This window comes from Hydra vulgaris, chromosome 02, assembly GCF_038396675.1.
Source record: "Hydra vulgaris chromosome 02, alternate assembly HydraT2T_AEP".
NCBI lineage: Eukaryota > Metazoa > Cnidaria > Hydrozoa > Anthoathecata > Hydridae > Hydra > Hydra vulgaris.
The window spans coordinates 67,843,577-67,863,776 of record NC_088921.1 but is presented as its reverse complement, the minus strand read 5'-3'; the positions used below and the strand labels follow the sequence as shown (position 1 = coordinate 67,863,776).

General features: G+C 25.4%; 1 protein-coding gene across 2 annotated transcripts in view; it reads left to right on the top strand.

The window, feature by feature from the left end:
* LOC101239935 (voltage-dependent L-type calcium channel subunit alpha-1D) overlaps positions 1-20,200 on the top strand; it is a 109,418-nt gene that overhangs the window by 68,661 nt on the left and 20,557 nt on the right. For both annotated transcript variants that reach the window (XM_065791769.1, XM_065791770.1), the window contains 14 exons: positions 1,104-1,200; positions 1,898-2,005; positions 2,685-2,737; positions 2,818-2,878; positions 3,239-3,339; positions 11,151-11,334; positions 11,462-11,626; positions 12,959-13,066; positions 13,183-13,260; positions 13,824-13,946; positions 14,775-14,840; positions 18,128-18,216; positions 18,353-18,512; positions 19,307-19,434. In XM_065791769.1, the coding sequence (XP_065647841.1) occupies positions 1,104-1,200; positions 1,898-2,005; positions 2,685-2,737; positions 2,818-2,878; positions 3,239-3,339; positions 11,151-11,334; positions 11,462-11,626; positions 12,959-13,066; positions 13,183-13,260; positions 13,824-13,946; positions 14,775-14,840; positions 18,128-18,216; positions 18,353-18,512; positions 19,307-19,434 (1,521 nt within the window). The remainder of the gene's footprint in view (positions 1-1,103; positions 1,201-1,897; positions 2,006-2,684; positions 2,738-2,817; positions 2,879-3,238; positions 3,340-11,150; positions 11,335-11,461; positions 11,627-12,958; positions 13,067-13,182; positions 13,261-13,823; positions 13,947-14,774; positions 14,841-18,127; positions 18,217-18,352; positions 18,513-19,306; positions 19,435-20,200) is intronic.

Sequence of the window (20,200 nt, the reverse complement as noted above, 5' to 3'; positions counted from 1 at the left end):
TGATGTTACAACATATGTAAATTGATTGGCTTCTAACTATTGACCCAAACTAATCATGTGACAAATATGTTAATTTCTTCAACAATCTGAAGATAAAATATTCAAATTTAAACTAATCAGAGTAACCAGAATTATTAAACTGAGTTTTAGGGTTACTTTTAGGGTTAATTTTATGGTTTTAGGGTTTTTAGGTTAGAAAACCTAAAACTTAGTTTTTGTGTGAACTCGAATAATATGACTTTATTAAATTTTTTACTGTTATGATTGAAGTTGCTTAACTATAGACAGCTAAAAGCTATATAAAAAATAGCAAAAAAAAAAAGGTTCAAAAAGTTTATTGTAATTTATCAAAAGGTACAATTTTTCAATTAATGATATTAAACGTTTTCATTTTTAAAAAAAAGGGTTTTTCGAAAATTCGAGAAAATATCTGATTTATATAAAACATTGCAATACAGTGCAATAGAGTGACATGCAATAGAGAAACATGCAATAGAGTGCTGGAATGCGAAAGAGCAAAGAGGAATTTTTAAACAAATTCTGGAAGAAAAAATTCTTAAGTGAAAATCACGAGAAATAACTTTCTTATTTTTCTTTTTTACCTTGTAAATTACATTGGGTGTTAAATAAATGAAATAATAATAATTAATAAATATGTTTTTTTTTTATTAATTTATATGTTGTTTGTTACACATAAATAAATATATTAGTGTTTACATTCAACAAGTAGCAAAAATTGTTGAGAGCACGTAATGTGATGCTGAGAAATTTTTTAAAATTGTTTTGAATATATAATTTTTTTTTTGATAATTAATTTTTAAAAAAACAATTTAAATTTATTGTGTTAATTTTTTGGTCAATAAAATATAAAAAATTTTATCAACACTTTTTTAAATTTATATCGTCCTCTATGCTATTGTTTAATAGCAATCATAATAATAATAATTTTAATAGTGTAAATTATTAGTTTTAATTATAAACAGTAGTAATAATAATAACAAAAATAGTTATTTTTGTTATTATTATGATTTATTTATTTATAATACTTATATAATATTTTATTGCTATCAACAAATTAAAAAAAAAGTTTTTTTCATTTCTAGCTCAATCACATCACATGACAAATCAACCTCAGCATATCTACGGTATTTTACATTGCTTCGACCAATCAAAGCTATCCAAAAAGTAAAGAAACTAAAAGTTGGTTTTTTTTTTACTTTTTTTCTTTTTTTACTACAGATGTTTTTGTATTTTATTGTATTGTGCGTTTGTTCCTTTTTTTTTGTGTATATTTTATTGTATTGTGCGTTTGTTTCTTTTTTTGCGTGTATATTTTGTGATTTTGATTATACAAAACTTTTTTTACATAAATCACAATGAGAACAAAGCAAGAATTGCAATTTTTTGGTGTTTAAGCTAAATTCCAGAAATGATGCCACCTAATTATTTTATGTTTATACTGGTAAAAATAAGAGTATTTTATAAAAAATGGTGGTAATTAAGCTCACAAAAAAATTAAAATAGTGAACAGTTATGTTTTATTGACTTATTAGTTATTGTTAGTTCTATTGACTTGTTTTTTTAAAATTTGGAAGCTGTGTACCAGAATATTTTGAAAGCTGAGTACTAGAATTATTTTAAGTACTTACATAATTAAGAGTGACTGAATAAAGTTTTTTCTTTTTTTACATCATATTTTTAAGTCAACTTCCTCATACACTAAAACGTTTTGAATCCTCCTCAAGGAAAACTTTATATATAATGAAAGTTACATCTATATTTTAGATAGTATTTAAAGTATAAACATAACAGATGCTTAAAAAAGTATTCAAGTTTTTTCAATTAACAAATATTTATTTTAGATTATTTGTCTATATGTTGTTATTTTTGATTGTAGATTGTTTTTCAATGCATGGTTTACTCATTAAAAAATGTTGCATTTGTTTTGATTATTACACTTCTAATGTTGTTTATCTTTGCTTGTATTGGAGTGCAGCTTTTTCAGGTAAATTTGTGTATAAGGGTGTGTTTGAGTGTGTGTGTGTTTGTGAGAGAGAGAGAGAGAGAGAGAGAGAGAGAAATGTGTGAGAGAGTGAGAGAATGTGTGTGTATAGAGTGCTTGATAGGTAGTAGAGCAAAATATTTAATAATAACAATTGGTTATACAGAAATTAAGAGAATGACTCAAAGTTTCATGCCATAAACAATTATCAGATGTTACAAAACAACCTTAACAACAAAAAAATCATTTACAAAAATATTATGCGATGTCCATTTTGATGACATTATATTTATAATGGTACAAAATCTCAAAAATTTAATTCAATTTGAGATTAAATCTACAAAGTTTTCCAAACTTATATGGGATATATTCAAGTCCTATAATAACATGGAAAAAAAGACTCAACTGTCATGCAAACTTTGCTTAACCACATTTATTAACGTCAAAATAATATTGAACCAAAGAACTGAGCTGGTCTCAAAATGTAAAAAAATACCATAAAAAAAAGTTTCTAATTTTTATATATTTATATATGTATATTTATATATATATATATATATATATATATATATATATATATATATATATATATATATATATATATCTTTATTTGTATATATTTATATATATTTATATCTTTAATTGTATTGTTAAATTATTTTTACATGAATTTAAATTTCAGGGAAAACTTTACCATTGTACCGACTCAAGTAAAAGTAATGAAGCAGATTGCCGGTAAATAATTTATCCACGTTTTTTGCTGTTGTTTTATTCGAAAAAAAATTTTATTTTTTATTACTTTACTTTTAATTTAGAGGCAGTTATTATGAATTTTTTAATTCGGAAACTGACAACATAATAAAAACTATAAAAAAGGTAGATTTTTTTTTGAATTTAAAGTGTTTTTTTCAGTTTATTTATCGACAATCTAATATCAATTTAAATAATTTATTTTTATTTGGATAATTTTACTTTAAAGCAATATTTCATGCAACTGCAAAAGGCGCAGGAAAAAATAGATAATAAAGCTTAATAATTTGATTATTCCAAAAGCTATTGTTCCAAAAACTTTCTTAATATTTTCTCCTACACAGTGAAATAAAACTCAAGATTTCAATCAAGATCAATCATTAGATGATTAAGTAAAACTTAAGATAGAATCTCTAGATGATTAAGCAAAAAAAATAAAAATTAATAAAATCTCTGAATCATGCTATCATTTGTTTTTTTGTGCAGGTAAATGAAAGGGTTTGGACTAATGATAATTCAAATTTTGACAACATTTTTGATGCAGCTATAACACTATATATATGCTCAACAGAAGATAATTGGCCAAGGTAAACCCTTATTTATTTAAATGATATTTAAATATGTACACACATATATATATTTATATAAAATATGTCATGTATATACTGAAGCCCTCACAACTACCTATTTCAGTACAACTTCATTTTGCTTAGCTAGATAAAAATATATATATATATAATTGTAATATAAAAGCATTTTTCAACAACATACTTTGATTATACAATAATCATTTTCAAGTACAAAACTGTTAAGTGCAAAAACTATTTAATATATAGTGAAAACATGAGAGGTCTAATAGAGCTGGAGTTATAGCATGTAATTAAAAACCTATTTATTAAGATCAGATTTTTCCCACATAATGTGTAGCGCTTCTTTATTTTTTAAGTGGTGCAAAGTTTTGGTATAGTCTAATACTGTAAAAGAGTCTTTATTTATTAGTATTTTATTTATTGCCTACATTTAAGCAACTAGTTTTTGAATAAACATGTTTATATGAGAAGTTTTGTGTAATTTTAAATGTTCCTAAATTCTTTTACTCAAATGTCAAGTGGTTTGACCCACATAGCAAGCATTACAGCTTTAACACACAAATTTATATACGACATTTGAGCAGAGATGTTGAGGAGTTTTATCTTTTGTTGAAAAATGTGTATAAAGGATGAGAATGCCAATTTAATATTAGGAGTTTTACAATGTTTTTTGCATAAGTCATTTATTTTGTTTTGAAATTGTTTTGATATTTTACCAATATACGGCATTTTAAAGTAATTTATTTTTTAGGAATCGATAATTTCTTTATTTTCTTTTTTATATAGTCTGTTTAGGTAGTTTTTTAAAATGCATCCAATTAGTTTAGTTGAGTGAAGGTTTTTTTGGAGAATATGTTTAAGTTTAACTAAATCAGAGTGTAAATTAGACCATTTGTTGTTAGTTTTATAAATCCTATCTGATAATCTAAATAATTTTAATCATAATTTTATATAAAATATTGGTAAAGCTTAAGTAACTTGTTAAAAGACCTGAGAAAGTCTTTTTTCTAAACATGCTGCTAGTTAAGTTGTGAATAATCTAAAAAAGCTAATTGTTGATTTACTTCTTTTTCCATGTTAAATTTAATATTTTTTGTTGATGATTCATATAATTAAAAAATTTAAAAGAATCAGTCTTGTTTTCAAATGAAAAAATATCATCAACATGCCTGATATAAAACAAGGGTTTGTTACCTCTTAAAGGATTTGTAAGGGTTTGTAGTATAACAAACTTAATTTTTCCATATGATTCATAAATAAATTAGCTAATATAGGAGCTAGAGGGGACTCTTTAGCTATACCATTACATTGTTCATAGTATTTGTTATGAAAAAAAAAATGGTTGTTTAAGGTGGCAAATAAGAATAATTCATAGAGTTCTTTTTTATTAATTTCGAAATTAGGATTGTTATCAATGATAGTATATATATATATATATATATATATATATATATATATATATATATATATATATATATATATATATATATATATATATATATATATATATATATATATATATATATATATATACATATACATATATATACATATATAAATTTATATGTATATATATATACACATATAAAAATTTCTTCCTTTGACAGAGTGTATTAATTTTCATTGTCCAGTCAAATGGTATCAAGTGTGCTAATATTACAATACCTTCAAATAAAAAATGTTTTTGCTCTACATACAACCTAAAGACAAAAAAAGATAAAAAGCTTTTGTGTAACATTACTAAACAAAGTTTAACTCCTTTTTAAATTGGAAAAAATATTTTATGATTCGTTGACAAAACTTATTTCATAAAACATTTTATAAACGATATAAATATTCAAACTTTTTAAAATATTTTAGATTATTTTTTCTGATCCATTAATATAATATATAAAGTCAGTCACAAAAGTTTTCGTACACCTTACTATTTAGAGAAAACACTTAACAAAAACCATTTAAAATGCAAAAAAAAAAATTTTATATCAAAGTAATAAGAATATATCGTACAAGAAATAAAAAATAATTAACTAAATAAAAATATTTATTTGTAAAACTTTTAATTTTTGAATTTATAATGTCACAAAAGTTTTCATGCATTAAAAAAAACTTGTAAAAAAAACAAGAATATGAAAAATTAAAAAATCTTTATTATTTTGTTGAGCATCCTTTGGCATTTACACAAACATTTAATCTTCTGTTCATCATTGACACTAATTTTTTGGTATAAGAAGACGGAATTTTATTCTTTTAGTAAGATTTTTTTAGCATATTAACATTTGTTATTCTATGTTTTCTGACTTATCTGTCTAAATAATCCCACACATTCTCTATTGGGTTAAAGACTGGTAATTGGGGAGGAGAATGCAGTTGTTTTGGAACATTGAAGAGCAACCATGATTTTACAACATAAGCAGTGTGTTTTGGATCTCGATCCTGTTGAAATATCCCATTATTTCCTAACTTTACTTTAGCTGCATCTGATTTTAAATTATTTTTTATAATGTCCAAATATACCCAGCAATCCATTTTAGGCTGAATAAATACCAAACTCCCCACTCCAGCTGCAGCCATCGATCCCCAAACCATCACACTTCCACCTCCATGTTTCACTGTCGGAATTAATTTTTTTTTTTCTAGTTCTGTATTCTTTTTTCTCCATATTTTTCCACGGCTATCAGGTCCGAAAATGTTAAATTTACTCTCGTCAGTAAATAAAACTTTGTTCTAAAATTGTTTATCTTCCTTTTCATACTTATTGGTGAACTTTTTCGTCTATTTTCTACACTTTCTTTCTTGGTACTCTGCCATTTAATCCGGGTTTTCTAAGTATTCATCACATATTTTCTGGATGAACTATCTTTCCAATTTCAAGTTCAACATCTACTGCTAATTTTGGTGCACTAATACTGGATTTGAATTGACTTTTTTAATTATACTCCTTCTGTCTCGTGAATTTAAAATTTTTGGTCGGCCACTTCTTGGTATTAATAAAACTAGTCATTTCAAATTTTTTAACGATACTTTGAACAGTAAAATGTATTTTACCAACAATTTTGGCAATTTGACGAAGAGATTTTTTTTTCTTTATGGAATTATATTAATTCACGCATGTCATTAGACATGTGATGTTTCGTATTTAAACTCATGTTTATAACTAAATTTTTGTTGAAAAAATTATTATTATCTTAATAAAAATTTATGAAAGGACAAATTTGAACAAAGTTTGACCATCTACTAAGGAATTGCATATTATTAGGTATTAGTTTTATTAGTGTACAAAAACTTTTGTGACATAAATTCAAAATTAAACTTTTTCAGTTTTACAAATAAATATTTTTATTTAGTTAATTATTTTTTATTTCTTGTACGATATATTCTTGTTACTTTGATATAAAACTATTTTTTTGCATTTAAAATGGTTTTTTATTAGGCGCTTTCTCTAAATTGTAAGGTGTACGAAAACTTTTGTGACTGACTATATATATATATATATATATATATATATATATATATATATATATATATATATATATATATATATATATATATATATATATATATATATATATATATATATATATATATATATATATATATATATATATATATATATATATTGTGAAATTTATTATCAGACAGGATTTGAAAAAGGGAACTTATATTTAGAGAAAGTAACTGCACTGTTTTGGAAATATTCAGGAATTGCGCGTACACTAAAAAATGTGAACAAAGCAACCCGTCTATATAATTTACAAATGCATAACATCTTCCCTAAAATTTTTCTGTTTGATTAAGGGTAACATTATGTAGTTTTTTTTATGGTAAGAACACTATTTCTTCAATTAGTTCATATCATAAGTTGACATAACCTAATTGAAGAAAATAGTGTTCAACTTGTTTCTCCGCGCAGTGGCCTTGTTCATCAAGGTTCGTTGACATAACCTAATTGAAGAAAATAGTGTTCAACTTGTTTCTCCGCGCAGTGGCCTTGTTCATCAAGGTTCAGAGTTATAGAGTTGAGAGAGGGTTATAACCACAATTAAGTAGCCTCCTTGTCTATAGTGGCCTTCTGGGCCTTGGGGAGGTGAATTAACAAAAAAAATAAAAATATCAGAATATTGATCATAATGATCAGCTTCCTACTGGTAACATGTAATTTAATATAATCAGTCTTATGACCTGTTGTCTTTAAGGATTTCTTGGATTTGCTTTTCTAATTAAATACTAGAAGAAGTTAACTCTGTCTTAAAATACTTTTTATCATGGAGCTATTTGTTGAATAATCCAGCTACTGTCTTGTAGAAAAGCATCGGAAAATATTTGTTGACCTCTTCTTTATTTAATAGGTTGGCACAGATGTAGACTTCTGTTACAATGAGTACAGCTTTAAACCTCAGTTTTTTGGTTCTGAGACCAGCTGGTAGTAAGCTTTCCTAAACTTGTAGTAAATCTCAAAGTGGTTGATTCCTTCAACAGCTGCAAAAGATCAGAGTATTAACAGTGCCATGTTGCTTATAGAAGGTGTCCCTGTTAGTGCTTTTTGTGTGCGTTGTCAAGACTACATAAGATCTTTGTTAAGATTTTGGGTTGGTTAGCAGGAATAAAGCAACGCCATTTATTCCTGCTAACTTATTGGTTTGGATGTCGTTAATTATCTATGATTGATCAAAAAATCATTGCCACCAAATTGCTTCAATCTATTTGTTACAATTTGTGGTCTTCACAGTAACTTTTCGTTTATTGAACCGAAACTCTTGTAAAGTCAACAAGCCTACTTGCTCTTTGTAAATTCATTTGTGAATTTAAATTTGATCATTTAATTTTGGATTTCACTGTTAAGAATAGGTTAATTAAGTCTTTACAAAGACTTAACTCACCTATTTTGATAGAAATCAGATTTAAATGATTATTTTGATTATTTTTTATAAACTTTTGTTTAGCATCTCTTTGCTTAATAATCTTTCTTTACTTTTCATCTTTTATTTTTATCACCTTTGACTCTTAACCTTTAACTTTTATTACCTTTTTTTATTATACTTTGTTGTTTTTTCTTCTTCTAAAAACTGCACTCTTTTTAATTTTATTTCTTATGTCTCATTATCTCATTACTGTCTGATTATCTTTCAACAAATAATGTTGTTTATTGGTGACTTTGACACTTATCACACTAAGTGTTAGCTCTAGTAGTTGTTATGTAATTTTTAGTAGAAGAGTTATTATGTAGTTTTTAAGCATTTAACAGTTTATTGTTACATCATAACACTCTAAATTACAAATAAATATAAAATTACTAACTTAAATAACAATTCTACAAGTGTGGATAGCTACTATATATATCAAAAAATGTGATGTTGTGTTCAGCTTAATTAAAGCATAGTATATGATTACTATGCTTTGTTGAACAAAATAAATCTTAGCTGAAGGTTTTCTTTCTTTTCACAGATGTCAAAAAAATCATGAAGACATTACGTTCTGCACACTGATTTGTTCTAGAAATTTTCAGTTTGATGATTCCTGACAAAACTTTTTCAAGGAGTTTAACACTTTTTCATGAGCGTTGCTACATAGCTTCCAATAATCATCTACATTGTACATTTGGTCAGTACACTAATGGTGTGCCCATCTGTAAGATAAATCTACTAATGTCAAGTAGTGAGTCTCTTCTCTCTGATAAAGAATAAATGCCAAAAGAGCTAGAATTGCTTGGGAATTCCATCTTGCATTATTTGATCAAGGGTTTTTCTTAAACTTCACTTTAGAAAATACTCCAAATTCTTCAAAAAAGTAGAATACCCAAGTTAAATGAAATAGGAATTTCATACCATCACACCACCCTGTTGTTTGAGTAATCAGTTATTTACCATTCTTGAAAATCTTCCTAAGCTGTTGGTACTTCTTTACTAGTTCCAGTATAAACAAATATTCAATATTGGGTGACATGTTGTTTCCTCCAAGTTCTTCATCCATTGCTACACAAAGAACTTGGTCAAGAACATGATGTTGATAACCAATGAATTGTGGTTTTTCTAATTTCTTTTTAATAAAATATCTTTATAACTGACAGCCAATCCCATTCATTCTTCCAGTGTTTACATTCATAGTGTCCACTACAATTGTCTTTATACTCTTCCATAAATTATTTTTATCAAGAATAGCTGTTATACCTTTAACTACAATATTAGCTGTCTGGTAGATCTAATGCTTGTAAATTTTCTTTGTTTATGTTATATGTTTACATTGTTGCTGTTGCTGTTACTGTTGTTGAAGAAGGCTTGAGGAATATTTTTCTTCTTTTGAATGGATGGATTGTTTTTAAACTAGCAGCCTTTCCAGAAGTATATTGGACCGTTCCTTTGCTTTCAATCTGAAGATGATAACATCTATTATCCTCACTGCAGAGCCATTCGCCATCTTTTTTTAGGCATTATGATTGAAAATAATTCTTGAATATATTTAAGCAATAATAATAAATATAAGTGCTATTGTACTTCTATATTATTTGACTGCCATCTGGTGAATATTTGACTGCATCTGGTGAATATTTGACTGCCATCTGGAGAATATTTGACTGCCATCTAGTGATTATTTGACTGCCATCTGGTGAATATTTGACTGCCATCTGGTGATTATTTGACTGCCATCTGGTGAGTACAGTATCATATATAATTATTAGCATTGCTTAATCAGGCAGCAAATATAGTCTAAGTTTTGCTTTATTTCCATAAACTTCTTGGCGACTCCAGAAAATTCTAGAAAGTTTTAAAGGTTCCTAAAAACATCCAGAACAGTCCAGAAAATTCTAGAAAGTTCCATAAGGTTCAAGAAATTTTAGACTTTAGAAAGTCATAATGCAACTTCCTGCAAATACTACTTATACACCATCTATATATATAGTAATATAAAAGTAAATTTTTGGTAGATACAAAAGTAGAGCGATTATATGTAAGAAGAGTAGTTAAATAATTACTATTGAATTTGAAACATGACATGAGTTTCACGGTTTATGCCATCATCAGACATTACAAACAACAACAACAACAAAAATTATATACAAAAATACAATACAGTGTTAGCTTAGATAATGTTAAAATTGCAAATAACAAATTTGTTTTGTGGTAACATTTTGATACTAGCTCATTTATCTCATTCAATAGTTTCAAAGATGACATATTGATATGGTATTTTTCAGTTAAGCAAAGGTTACACTTCTTTCTAACAGGTTTAAATGGCTCTGCCCTATCAATTATTTTTCACGTAAGAATAGGGTTTGAAATCCCTTTTTTTTGATTTCCTAGATATATTTAGAAAGATTATAAAAGCTCTGTAGATAGCTATTTCGGTATGACTTCATGCAATGCAAGATAGAGCATATAAATGTATTTGTGCGTATATATTAGCAATATATACTCACAAATATATGTTAGCAATTATATATTAGAATTATTTTATACATATACTATTTGTATATATAACTTGGGGACTAGGGTATATGAGTTTTGGAATATGTATTGGTTTATTGAAAATAACTTAGTATGTTAAGTTTTATGACTAGGTGAATAATACTTTTCTGTCTTTGAATGACTACAAATATTGTTTTTTTTACTTAATGTTTTTTTGTAAATTTAATGTATGTTTACACCAAAGACATATAGGTGCAATAGATGTATAACTATTAACATAATTTTATTTATAAAGTTTATTATTATTATTGTTATTAACTAATTTTATTTATAAAGTTATTTTAACAATTGCTATATCAGCTTTTGATAAAAATAAAAAAGTTTTTTGACAGTAAATTTTTTATTTAGCACAATGTATCGTGCAATTGATACTGCTGTTGATATGAACAGAAAAGTTTATGCTGCAATTTATTTTGTGACATTTATTGTTTTATTTACATTCATGATTATCAACATATACATTGCACTGATTATATTAACGTTTCAAAAGCAAGGAGAAAAAGAGATACAAGGTGGTCTTGATAGGAACCAAGTAAAATTTTAACACATATGAATTTTCTTTGTAGTTACTTCTTTAAACATAATGTTTATTTAATTTACAGCTTTTTTTATTGTAATTTTTTCTTTCATATACTTAACCTAGTTTTTAAATTTTACAGTGTGACTGTTTACATTTTGTCCTTAATGCAAAGCCTCGTCAGCGTTACAAACCAAAAGATGAAAACTCAATTTCTTTTCACATATGGATGGTTGTGGAATCTCGTCCTTTCGACTACTTTATTATGTCTTTAATTATTCTAAACTGCTTACAGATGATGATGAAGGTTTTTCTTTAAATTTATAATTATATGAGTAGCAGTGAATTGCTGTTAACTTGATAAATTTTAACTTATATGAATAAGTTTTCTAAAAAAGTAAATAATAAATACAAGGTAATACAAAATACTAAGAAATATAAAGAATATGTTTTTGAAATTCAAAAAAAGAAATTGTCGATTGTTCATTAAAAAAGGTCATTATTATATGGTATTTGTTATCATATGGTAATTGTTGTTTAGTAATTAAAAGTAATTTTAAACATACATCACAATCATCATCATATATATTTTTATTAATATTTATTAGTATTCACTCATCCACACCACCACACTCATCCACACCACCACTCATCAGTTGGAATATAAAATCTTTTTGTTTCAAAATTTCACAACTAATTGTAAATAAAAAATTTTTTATTTACAGTTAATTGTGATTTAAAAATTTTTTTAAATCAATTAACTATCTGTTATTATTAAATAACCATCCAAAATTATGACCTAAGGACTATATTATGTATGATCTGAACAACTTATAAGCTGTAGCTGCAGGTGGATTAGTGCTTAAGACTATAAATAAAACAACTATAAATTAAGACTATAAAATAAATCTGTCTGTAAAAAATAAGATGCTTAAAACAACACAATTAACAAAAATATTATTAAACTTATTAGGACGACTCTTTAAACATTCTGTAATAATCTTTAAGGATATCAGTTCTAGTGTTCTAGATCTAGTGTTCTAGATTTTTTTCAATTTATTTGGGTTAAAACACTTTTACTATTTTGGATAATGTTTTTCCAAGTTATTAAAAATAGTGCAATAAGTTAAATCTTATTGCCCTAGTAATTGTTGTTTTTTCAGGTTTTCTTAGAGAATTTTTTTTTTCAAAAAATTTTATGTCAACACTAATGGTCTTAGTAGAACTTGTAAAAATGCAAACACCCACAAGTCGTAGCATTTCTTCTTCTATGTTTTTTAATTGATATTTGGTACTTTTGATTTATTCTATGACTTGGAGGACAACAGTTATATAATTGTAGCCAACAATAGTGCACTTTTTCTTAGGTAAATTTTTACCAGTTTTCTTTTGTTTTAATACTTTTTGCCTTCCTTCTTGTCTTATTATCTTCAACATCTATTATTATTCAAGAGATGGTCTTTCTAAACATTATAAATAATTAATTTAACAATAAATTTATTTTATTATTTTATACTATAAAAATTTGGTTTTAAAATTTATTTTCACTTTTTGACACTTGGCATATAGAGATGCATACATGGATACTGCAAAATTTGTTATAAATATTAAAAATGTTTTTTAATTTTTTAAAATGTAGTTTAATGGATCATCTCAACAATACAAAACACTCATGTTTTCTTTAAATATTGGTTTCTCCATCATGTTCTCTATAGAAGTTGTTTTAAAGGTTTTTGCTTACAGATGGGTAATATTAAATTTTTTATTTTCAAAAATAGTATTTGAAAGATAATTTAACATATTTCTAACATAGTTTCACAATTAAATTTCAACTAATTATTTAAAAGATTATTTTTTTTTTAGAATTATTTCAAAAACTTGTGGAATTTATTTGATTTATTTGTCATACTGGGAGGTTTTTTGGATATTATATTGACATTGGTAAGATTATTGTTTATTTATTTTTTTCAACTAAAACTTTTATTCTCAACTTGTAGAGTATAGCCTGGTTTCTGATGGTTATAGAAATATACAACAATTGTTCAGATTCATTTCTATTTTTGCAACTGTTTTATAAAATAACTGTTTATGTATAACAGATGTCAAATTATGTGAATTACACAAAAGAATGTTGTCATCTTAAAACATAACTGTTATGCAACTATTGTACAACATCTCTATGAGGAAAACCACCCTTAGTGATTAAATATAGTTATGGAAACCAGCCTTAGTGATTAAATATAGTTATGGAAACCAGCCTTAGCGATAATGTTAAATGTACTTGAAGATTAATTTTTGTTCTTTTACCATAAAAACAAAAACAACCATAAGATTACGATCTGTTTTTTTATGGTTTTTACTAAAAAATACAAAATTGTCCATACCATAGAATTTAATGTTCATTTGAGCCTACTAAATATGATTGTGTTTAGTAGGCACAAATGAACGCATTTAAGTTGAAGCATATTTTATGAACATGTTTAATTTTTATTTGATTTTATTAGAAAAAGACAAAGTGGTTGGATCCAAGTATGTTTCGCTTATTTAGAGCTCTTCGTGCAATAAAGCTTCTTAGAAAAGGAACTAACATTCGCATCATGTTATGGACATTTCTTCGATCAATAAGAGCAAGTCTGCTTTTTTATATTTATCTTTTTTTTTAATTTTATATTTCTTTTTTTTTTTTTATCTATTATATTCTCAAGAATTTCAATTTTAAAATAATTATAAATTAGACTAGTTTTATACTTTTTATGTATTATATAATATATAGTTATATACTATACTATATATAGTTATATACTATATTATATATAGTTATATATAATATTTTTTTCATATTTTTATCATTTTCATACCTTTTTAAGATGGTATAGAGGAAAGTTTCTATGAATAGTGCAGTGTTCATTTATGGAGGAAAAAAAGATCTTTAAATAATAAAAAGTTGTTTTTGTTATTTGTTCATTGATATAAATGGTTAGAAGTATAACTTTTAAATAAATAGATACAAGTATGACTTTTGAAAAGTTTAAAACTTTATTGGAAGTAGTTTCAAAGTGTGGACAAAGATGACTTTAAATGTGACTTTAAATTTATATACCTCTTTATTTTTTTTGAAATTAAAAAAAAAAAAAAGGCAGCCATTAAAGTATCAGATGACCATTTTCTTATTATTTATTTTATTTTTTTTTATGCAGATTGATTTATATTAGAATAAAAAGATTTTGTTATCATTTTTTCTTTCTATTATTTCTAAATATTTACATTTTTTTATACAATTAATACTTGACAAAAACTACTAGAAAGTTTATTTTTCTACTTCTGCTGACACTTTTCTTACTTTTATTAAATCAATGAAATAATATAATGTAAAACTAAACTAGGATATATTAGCAGTGATGATTTTATTATATTTTATTATTTTATATATAAATTATATTTGTTATATATTTTAGGCTTTACCTTATATAACTGGGTTAATTTTGCTTATGTCTTATGTATATGCAATACTTGGGATGGAGGTAATTAAATAGTTGTTTAGCACATTATTTATACGACACAGTATTTTGATTTATTTTCAATATGAAATTGTAATCATTCAAAATAATAATAATGTATATATTGTATGTATATACTACTTGTATCTTTTAGATTATATATATATATATATATATATATATATATATATATATATATATATATATATATATATATATATATATATATATATATATATATATATAAATTATGTTAGCGTATTCAACAAATAGAGTGCTCAATGTTCTTAAAGAACAGAGCAATAATAAATTAAGGAAGCCTTTCTGATGAACTTACTGATGGTGAAACATGCTGTTGAAGACAACTAAAAGTTAGATAAGTGTTTTTACTAATATATATATATATATATATATATATATATATATATATATATATATATATATATATATATATATATATATATATATATATATATATATATATGTATATATTTATTAGAATAATAATAATAAAATAACTACAATTAAATTTGAACTTGGAGTTTCACGCTTTATGCAATCACTGCTTTATGTGATGTTTATGTGTGTGTGTGTGTGTGTATATATATATATATATATATATATATATATATATATATATATATATATATATATATTTCACTTAGTAAAAAATAGTTTTTCTAAGCTTTTGATCAAAATAAAATTTTGAGCAAAAAAGTAAGAGAGTATTTTTTAGTTAAGGAGTAATAAATAAATAAGTTAGATTAGTCTTTTCATATAGACACACAGTTAAATCAGGATTTAACTGTGAGTGTGTGTTAGAGTTAAATCCTGATAACTCCAAGTGACCAAGCAAAATGTTCGACTAAAGCAAGTTTAAGTCAAACTTTGGCTGATCATATCAGTATTAGTTTGGGTTAAGGCAGTTTTTATTTATTCAATGCTAAAGTATAAACATTAAATGAACACCATAATACTAATAAAAGTGTGAAAATTTTTTCAGTTGAAGAAGTTTTTTATATAATAAGACCCTAACGAAGTTGTGCGAAAGTTGTTATTATTATCTGTCAATCTGTCAACATAAAAAACAAAAGTAGAAAAAAAAAAATTTTATTCAAAGATTGCTTGCTCAATGCAAAATCCTGAGTTTATATATATATATATATATATATATATATATATATATATATATATATATATATATATATATATATATATATATATATATATATATATATAAATTAGTAAAAACACTTATCTAATTTTTGATTACTTCAACACTGTGTTTCACCATCAGTAGGTTCATCAGGAAGAATCCTGATGAACCTACTGATGATGAAACACAGTGTTGAAGTAATCAAAAATTAGATAAGTGTTTTTACTAATTTATTATTGCTCTGTTCTTTTAGAACATTGAGCACTCTGTTTGTAGAATACACTAACATAATGTATATATTTATGTATTGGGAGTATGTATTGAAAATGACTGTTTTGCATTGATAATCATAATTTAGCAGGTAAATATCTTATCAGGCTGAAATAAATTTTACCTGATAGCTAAAACCCTAGGCTAGGTTGCAAACATCAGTCCAATTTCAATTGCCAGAGTGTAATGTTGTTTCATCCAAAATTTTAAACATGGCTGAGTTTATGTCTACAAAACTGTTTTGGCAGAGAATTCTTTTTAATTAATTCCACCGAAATACAACAGCAGCTGAGGTTCATAGATTATTAGTGGAAACACGCAGCAACAATTCTCTTTCAGAAAAACATTCAGAATATGGTTTCAGCAATTCAAGAGTGGTGATTTTGACCTCGAAGATAAAGAACATCCTGATGCTGAAAAAATGTTTTAAGAAATTGAATTGAAGGCATTACTTAATGAAGATTCATGCCAGACACAGAAAGAGCTTGTAGAAAAATTGTGAGTTGATCAATAAACAGTTTCATGGCACTTAAAACAACTGGGAATGATTCAAAAGCAAGGAAATTGGGTGCTGTTTGAGTTGAAACCAAGGGACATTTTATCTGTGTTGACAAAAGAAAAGGCTTTCTGCATTGAGTTGTTACTAGTGATGAAAAGTGGATACGTTGAATTGTTACTAGTGATGAAAAGTGAATACAATCCTAAATGCAGAAAAGCATGAATAAAGCTCACCAAGCCATCAACATTGACAGCGAAACAGAATATTTGTGGTTCCAAGCTCATGCTTTGTATCTATTGGAACCAGCTTGAAGTAATATATTATGAGCTGCTTAAACTAAACAAGACAATTTGAGCAGACTGTTACCAATGACAATTGATCAAGTTGAGTCAAGCATTGAAGGATAAAAAGTCGTAACACACCAAAAGACATGACAAGGTAATTCTTTAACATGACAGTACATGATCCTTTATTACAAATGTTAAAAATTACCAGAAGAGCCTCAAATGGGAAGTCCTAACCCACCCGCCTTATTTACTAAATGTTGGCCTCTCCGATTACCATTTGTTCTGGTCGATGACACATGGTCTGGCTGAGCTGCAATTTTCTTTTTATGACAATACCAAATAATGAGTCAATGACTGAATTGCCTAAAAAGACCAAGACTTTTTCCATTGTGGAATCCACATGCTACCTGAAAGATGGGAGAAGATTGTAGCAGCCAATGGACAGTATTTTGAATGATCTGAGTCTGATATTATTCTAAAACTAAATTGTTGTATTTTATCAACAAAATGCTCATTTTCAATGCATACTCCCTATATATATGTACCTACTTCTTCTTTTTTAGGTTGAAACATTTCTAATGTATTTTCCACATTTAAATTTTTTTTTCAATACTGGTTTTTAATTCAGATATTTTAATCCAGTTTTTCAGCAAAAAAAATATTTGGGTATATATATATATATATATATATATATATATATATATATATATATATATATATATATATATATATATATATATATATATATATATATATATATATATATATATTTATATATATATATATATATATATATATATGTATATATATTCCTTAAATAAATTTTTGTTTTTAGACAGTTTTGTATGTAGTTCTGCCCATTAAAAGAAAAAATAAGAATCTTTTTTAAAACTTGATCTCCCTTTGTCCCCTTTTGTAAAAATTTGACCTCTTTTTGAACTATATTTTTATTGATTTAAGATATAAGATAATTTAAAAAATAGCTTTTAATTAAGAATATATTTAACTGAAGGATTAATGAGTTTCAAAAAAGTTGGGTGCATATATACAGAGAGAGATTTCTATATTTGTATATATATTTTAATTTTTACTTTTTTAGTTGTTTGCTAAAATTGAACTTGATGGGTCAAATTTTCATGCTAAAAATAATTTTCGTAACATTTACAGTGCATTATTACTTCTATTTAGGTATCGCTTTTAGTTTGAAATATTTTTTATGAAAATAGTTTTAATATAAGTTTTTGTTGCTTGCCATTTAGCAGTATACGTATTGTATATATGATTTATATGTAAATTTTTTGAATTGAATTTGTTAAATTTACAGGTGTTCCACTGGAGAAAATTGGAGCTCTTTAATGTATGCTTGTTACAATTCAGCAAAATGTGAAAAAGCATATTTTGAAAGAACTGGGACTGAACTTTGTGGTAACACTTGGGCAGCTGTACTATATTTTACAACATACATGTTTTTTTGCATGTTTCTTGTATGTTAAATTATTTTCTTGTTAGTGTGCTTTTTAGTTTTATTTAGCTTTGGTTATTTTTATTTTTTGATTGTAAAATTAATGAACAAAAATAGTGAAATACTGTTAACATGTCTTGAACAGCATTGTTAACTATCAGTAAAATATATAAAGTTTAAATATTTAAAAATACATATATATATATATATATAATTCTAAATCTATAAAAACTTTAAATATAAAAAATTCTAAATTTATTTACATAAATTTGCATAAAAGTGTTTTTAGAGATCTAATTAAGTTTATATTCTTAAATAACATTTTTAAGAAGACAGCTTATTTAAATTTGGATTTTTCAATTGAATTTGCAAACCCTGACAAAAAAATTTTTAAAATGTTGAAAAATTTATTTTTTTAAAAAGAATTTATGGGTCACTATATCCACAAAACATAATAACAAAAGTAAATATATAAGCAAATTTGATTTGTGTTTTGAAAGTATATCTTTGAGTGAAAATTACTGTTTTATTTTTTAAAGATTAAAAAAACAATCTAAAATAATTTGATATTGAATGTTTATAGAAGTTAAATAGTTTGAAGTTAAAATAATTTTTAATATAGGGCAAAGAGGTAAAACAAAAAAAATTTTTTTTTTTTTTAGGTTTTTTACGACAAATGTTTTTTTTTTGCAAAAAAACGCCAATTTTCCGCTAGTATAGTTATAATAATATATATATATATATAATATATATATATTAAAATATAATAATTTCTGTTATTTTCAATACATTATTTAGAGGTTCTTTATTTTTCAGCTCTTAAATTTGTTTGTTGCTGTAATAATGGACAACTTTGAATATTTGACACGTGACAGCTCTATACTAGGTCCTCATCATATGGATGAATTTGTTAGATGTTGGTCTCAATTCGATCCTCAAGCTACGTATGTTTTAATAATTTTATCTTTATTACTATATTAAAAAATTTAACTTTTTATCTATATTGATGACACAACAACAGCAGGAAGAAAAATTGTTTTTTTGTGAAAATAGAACGATTTTTTTTCATTTTTGACGTTATGATCAGGTAAAAACATAAATTGCACAAGGAATAGACAAACACAGTCGGAAACCACTCAACAAAGTTCAGAAATGTTTAGATTTTCTAGATTTACGATTGCACTGTGAATCACTCTCGAAGCAGCACCCAAATGTTGTCCCCCATCATGTTTTTATTATACTGTTCTTGGTAACAACATTCAAAGTCCAATACATCTTGTTGAAAACAATGCCTGTGTTTTCCTTGAATTTGTTGAGATGCGAATCAAGGGTATGGACTTTCAGAGATATTCTGCATCCCATTTTAGCATAATTATTTATGAGAGTATGCACCAACTCCACATAGTTTTCAGCTTTGTGATTACCTAGGAAGCCCTGAACAACCACAATGAAACTGCTCCAAGCCGCTCTCTCTGTCCTGTTCAACAGCTTTGTAAAATCTACACATTCTTTGATCTTCTTGATCTGTGGTCTGACTAATATACTAGCTCTGACCTTAGCCATAGACAGCTTTGGAAAAAGATCTTGGAGAGAAATGTTGCTTTGTCAAGAGCAGTGACATATTGCTTAATGAAGCCTAACTTGATGTGCAGTGGTGGCATAAGCACTTTATGAGGTTTTATCAGCGGCTTCCACTTCACATTACTTTTC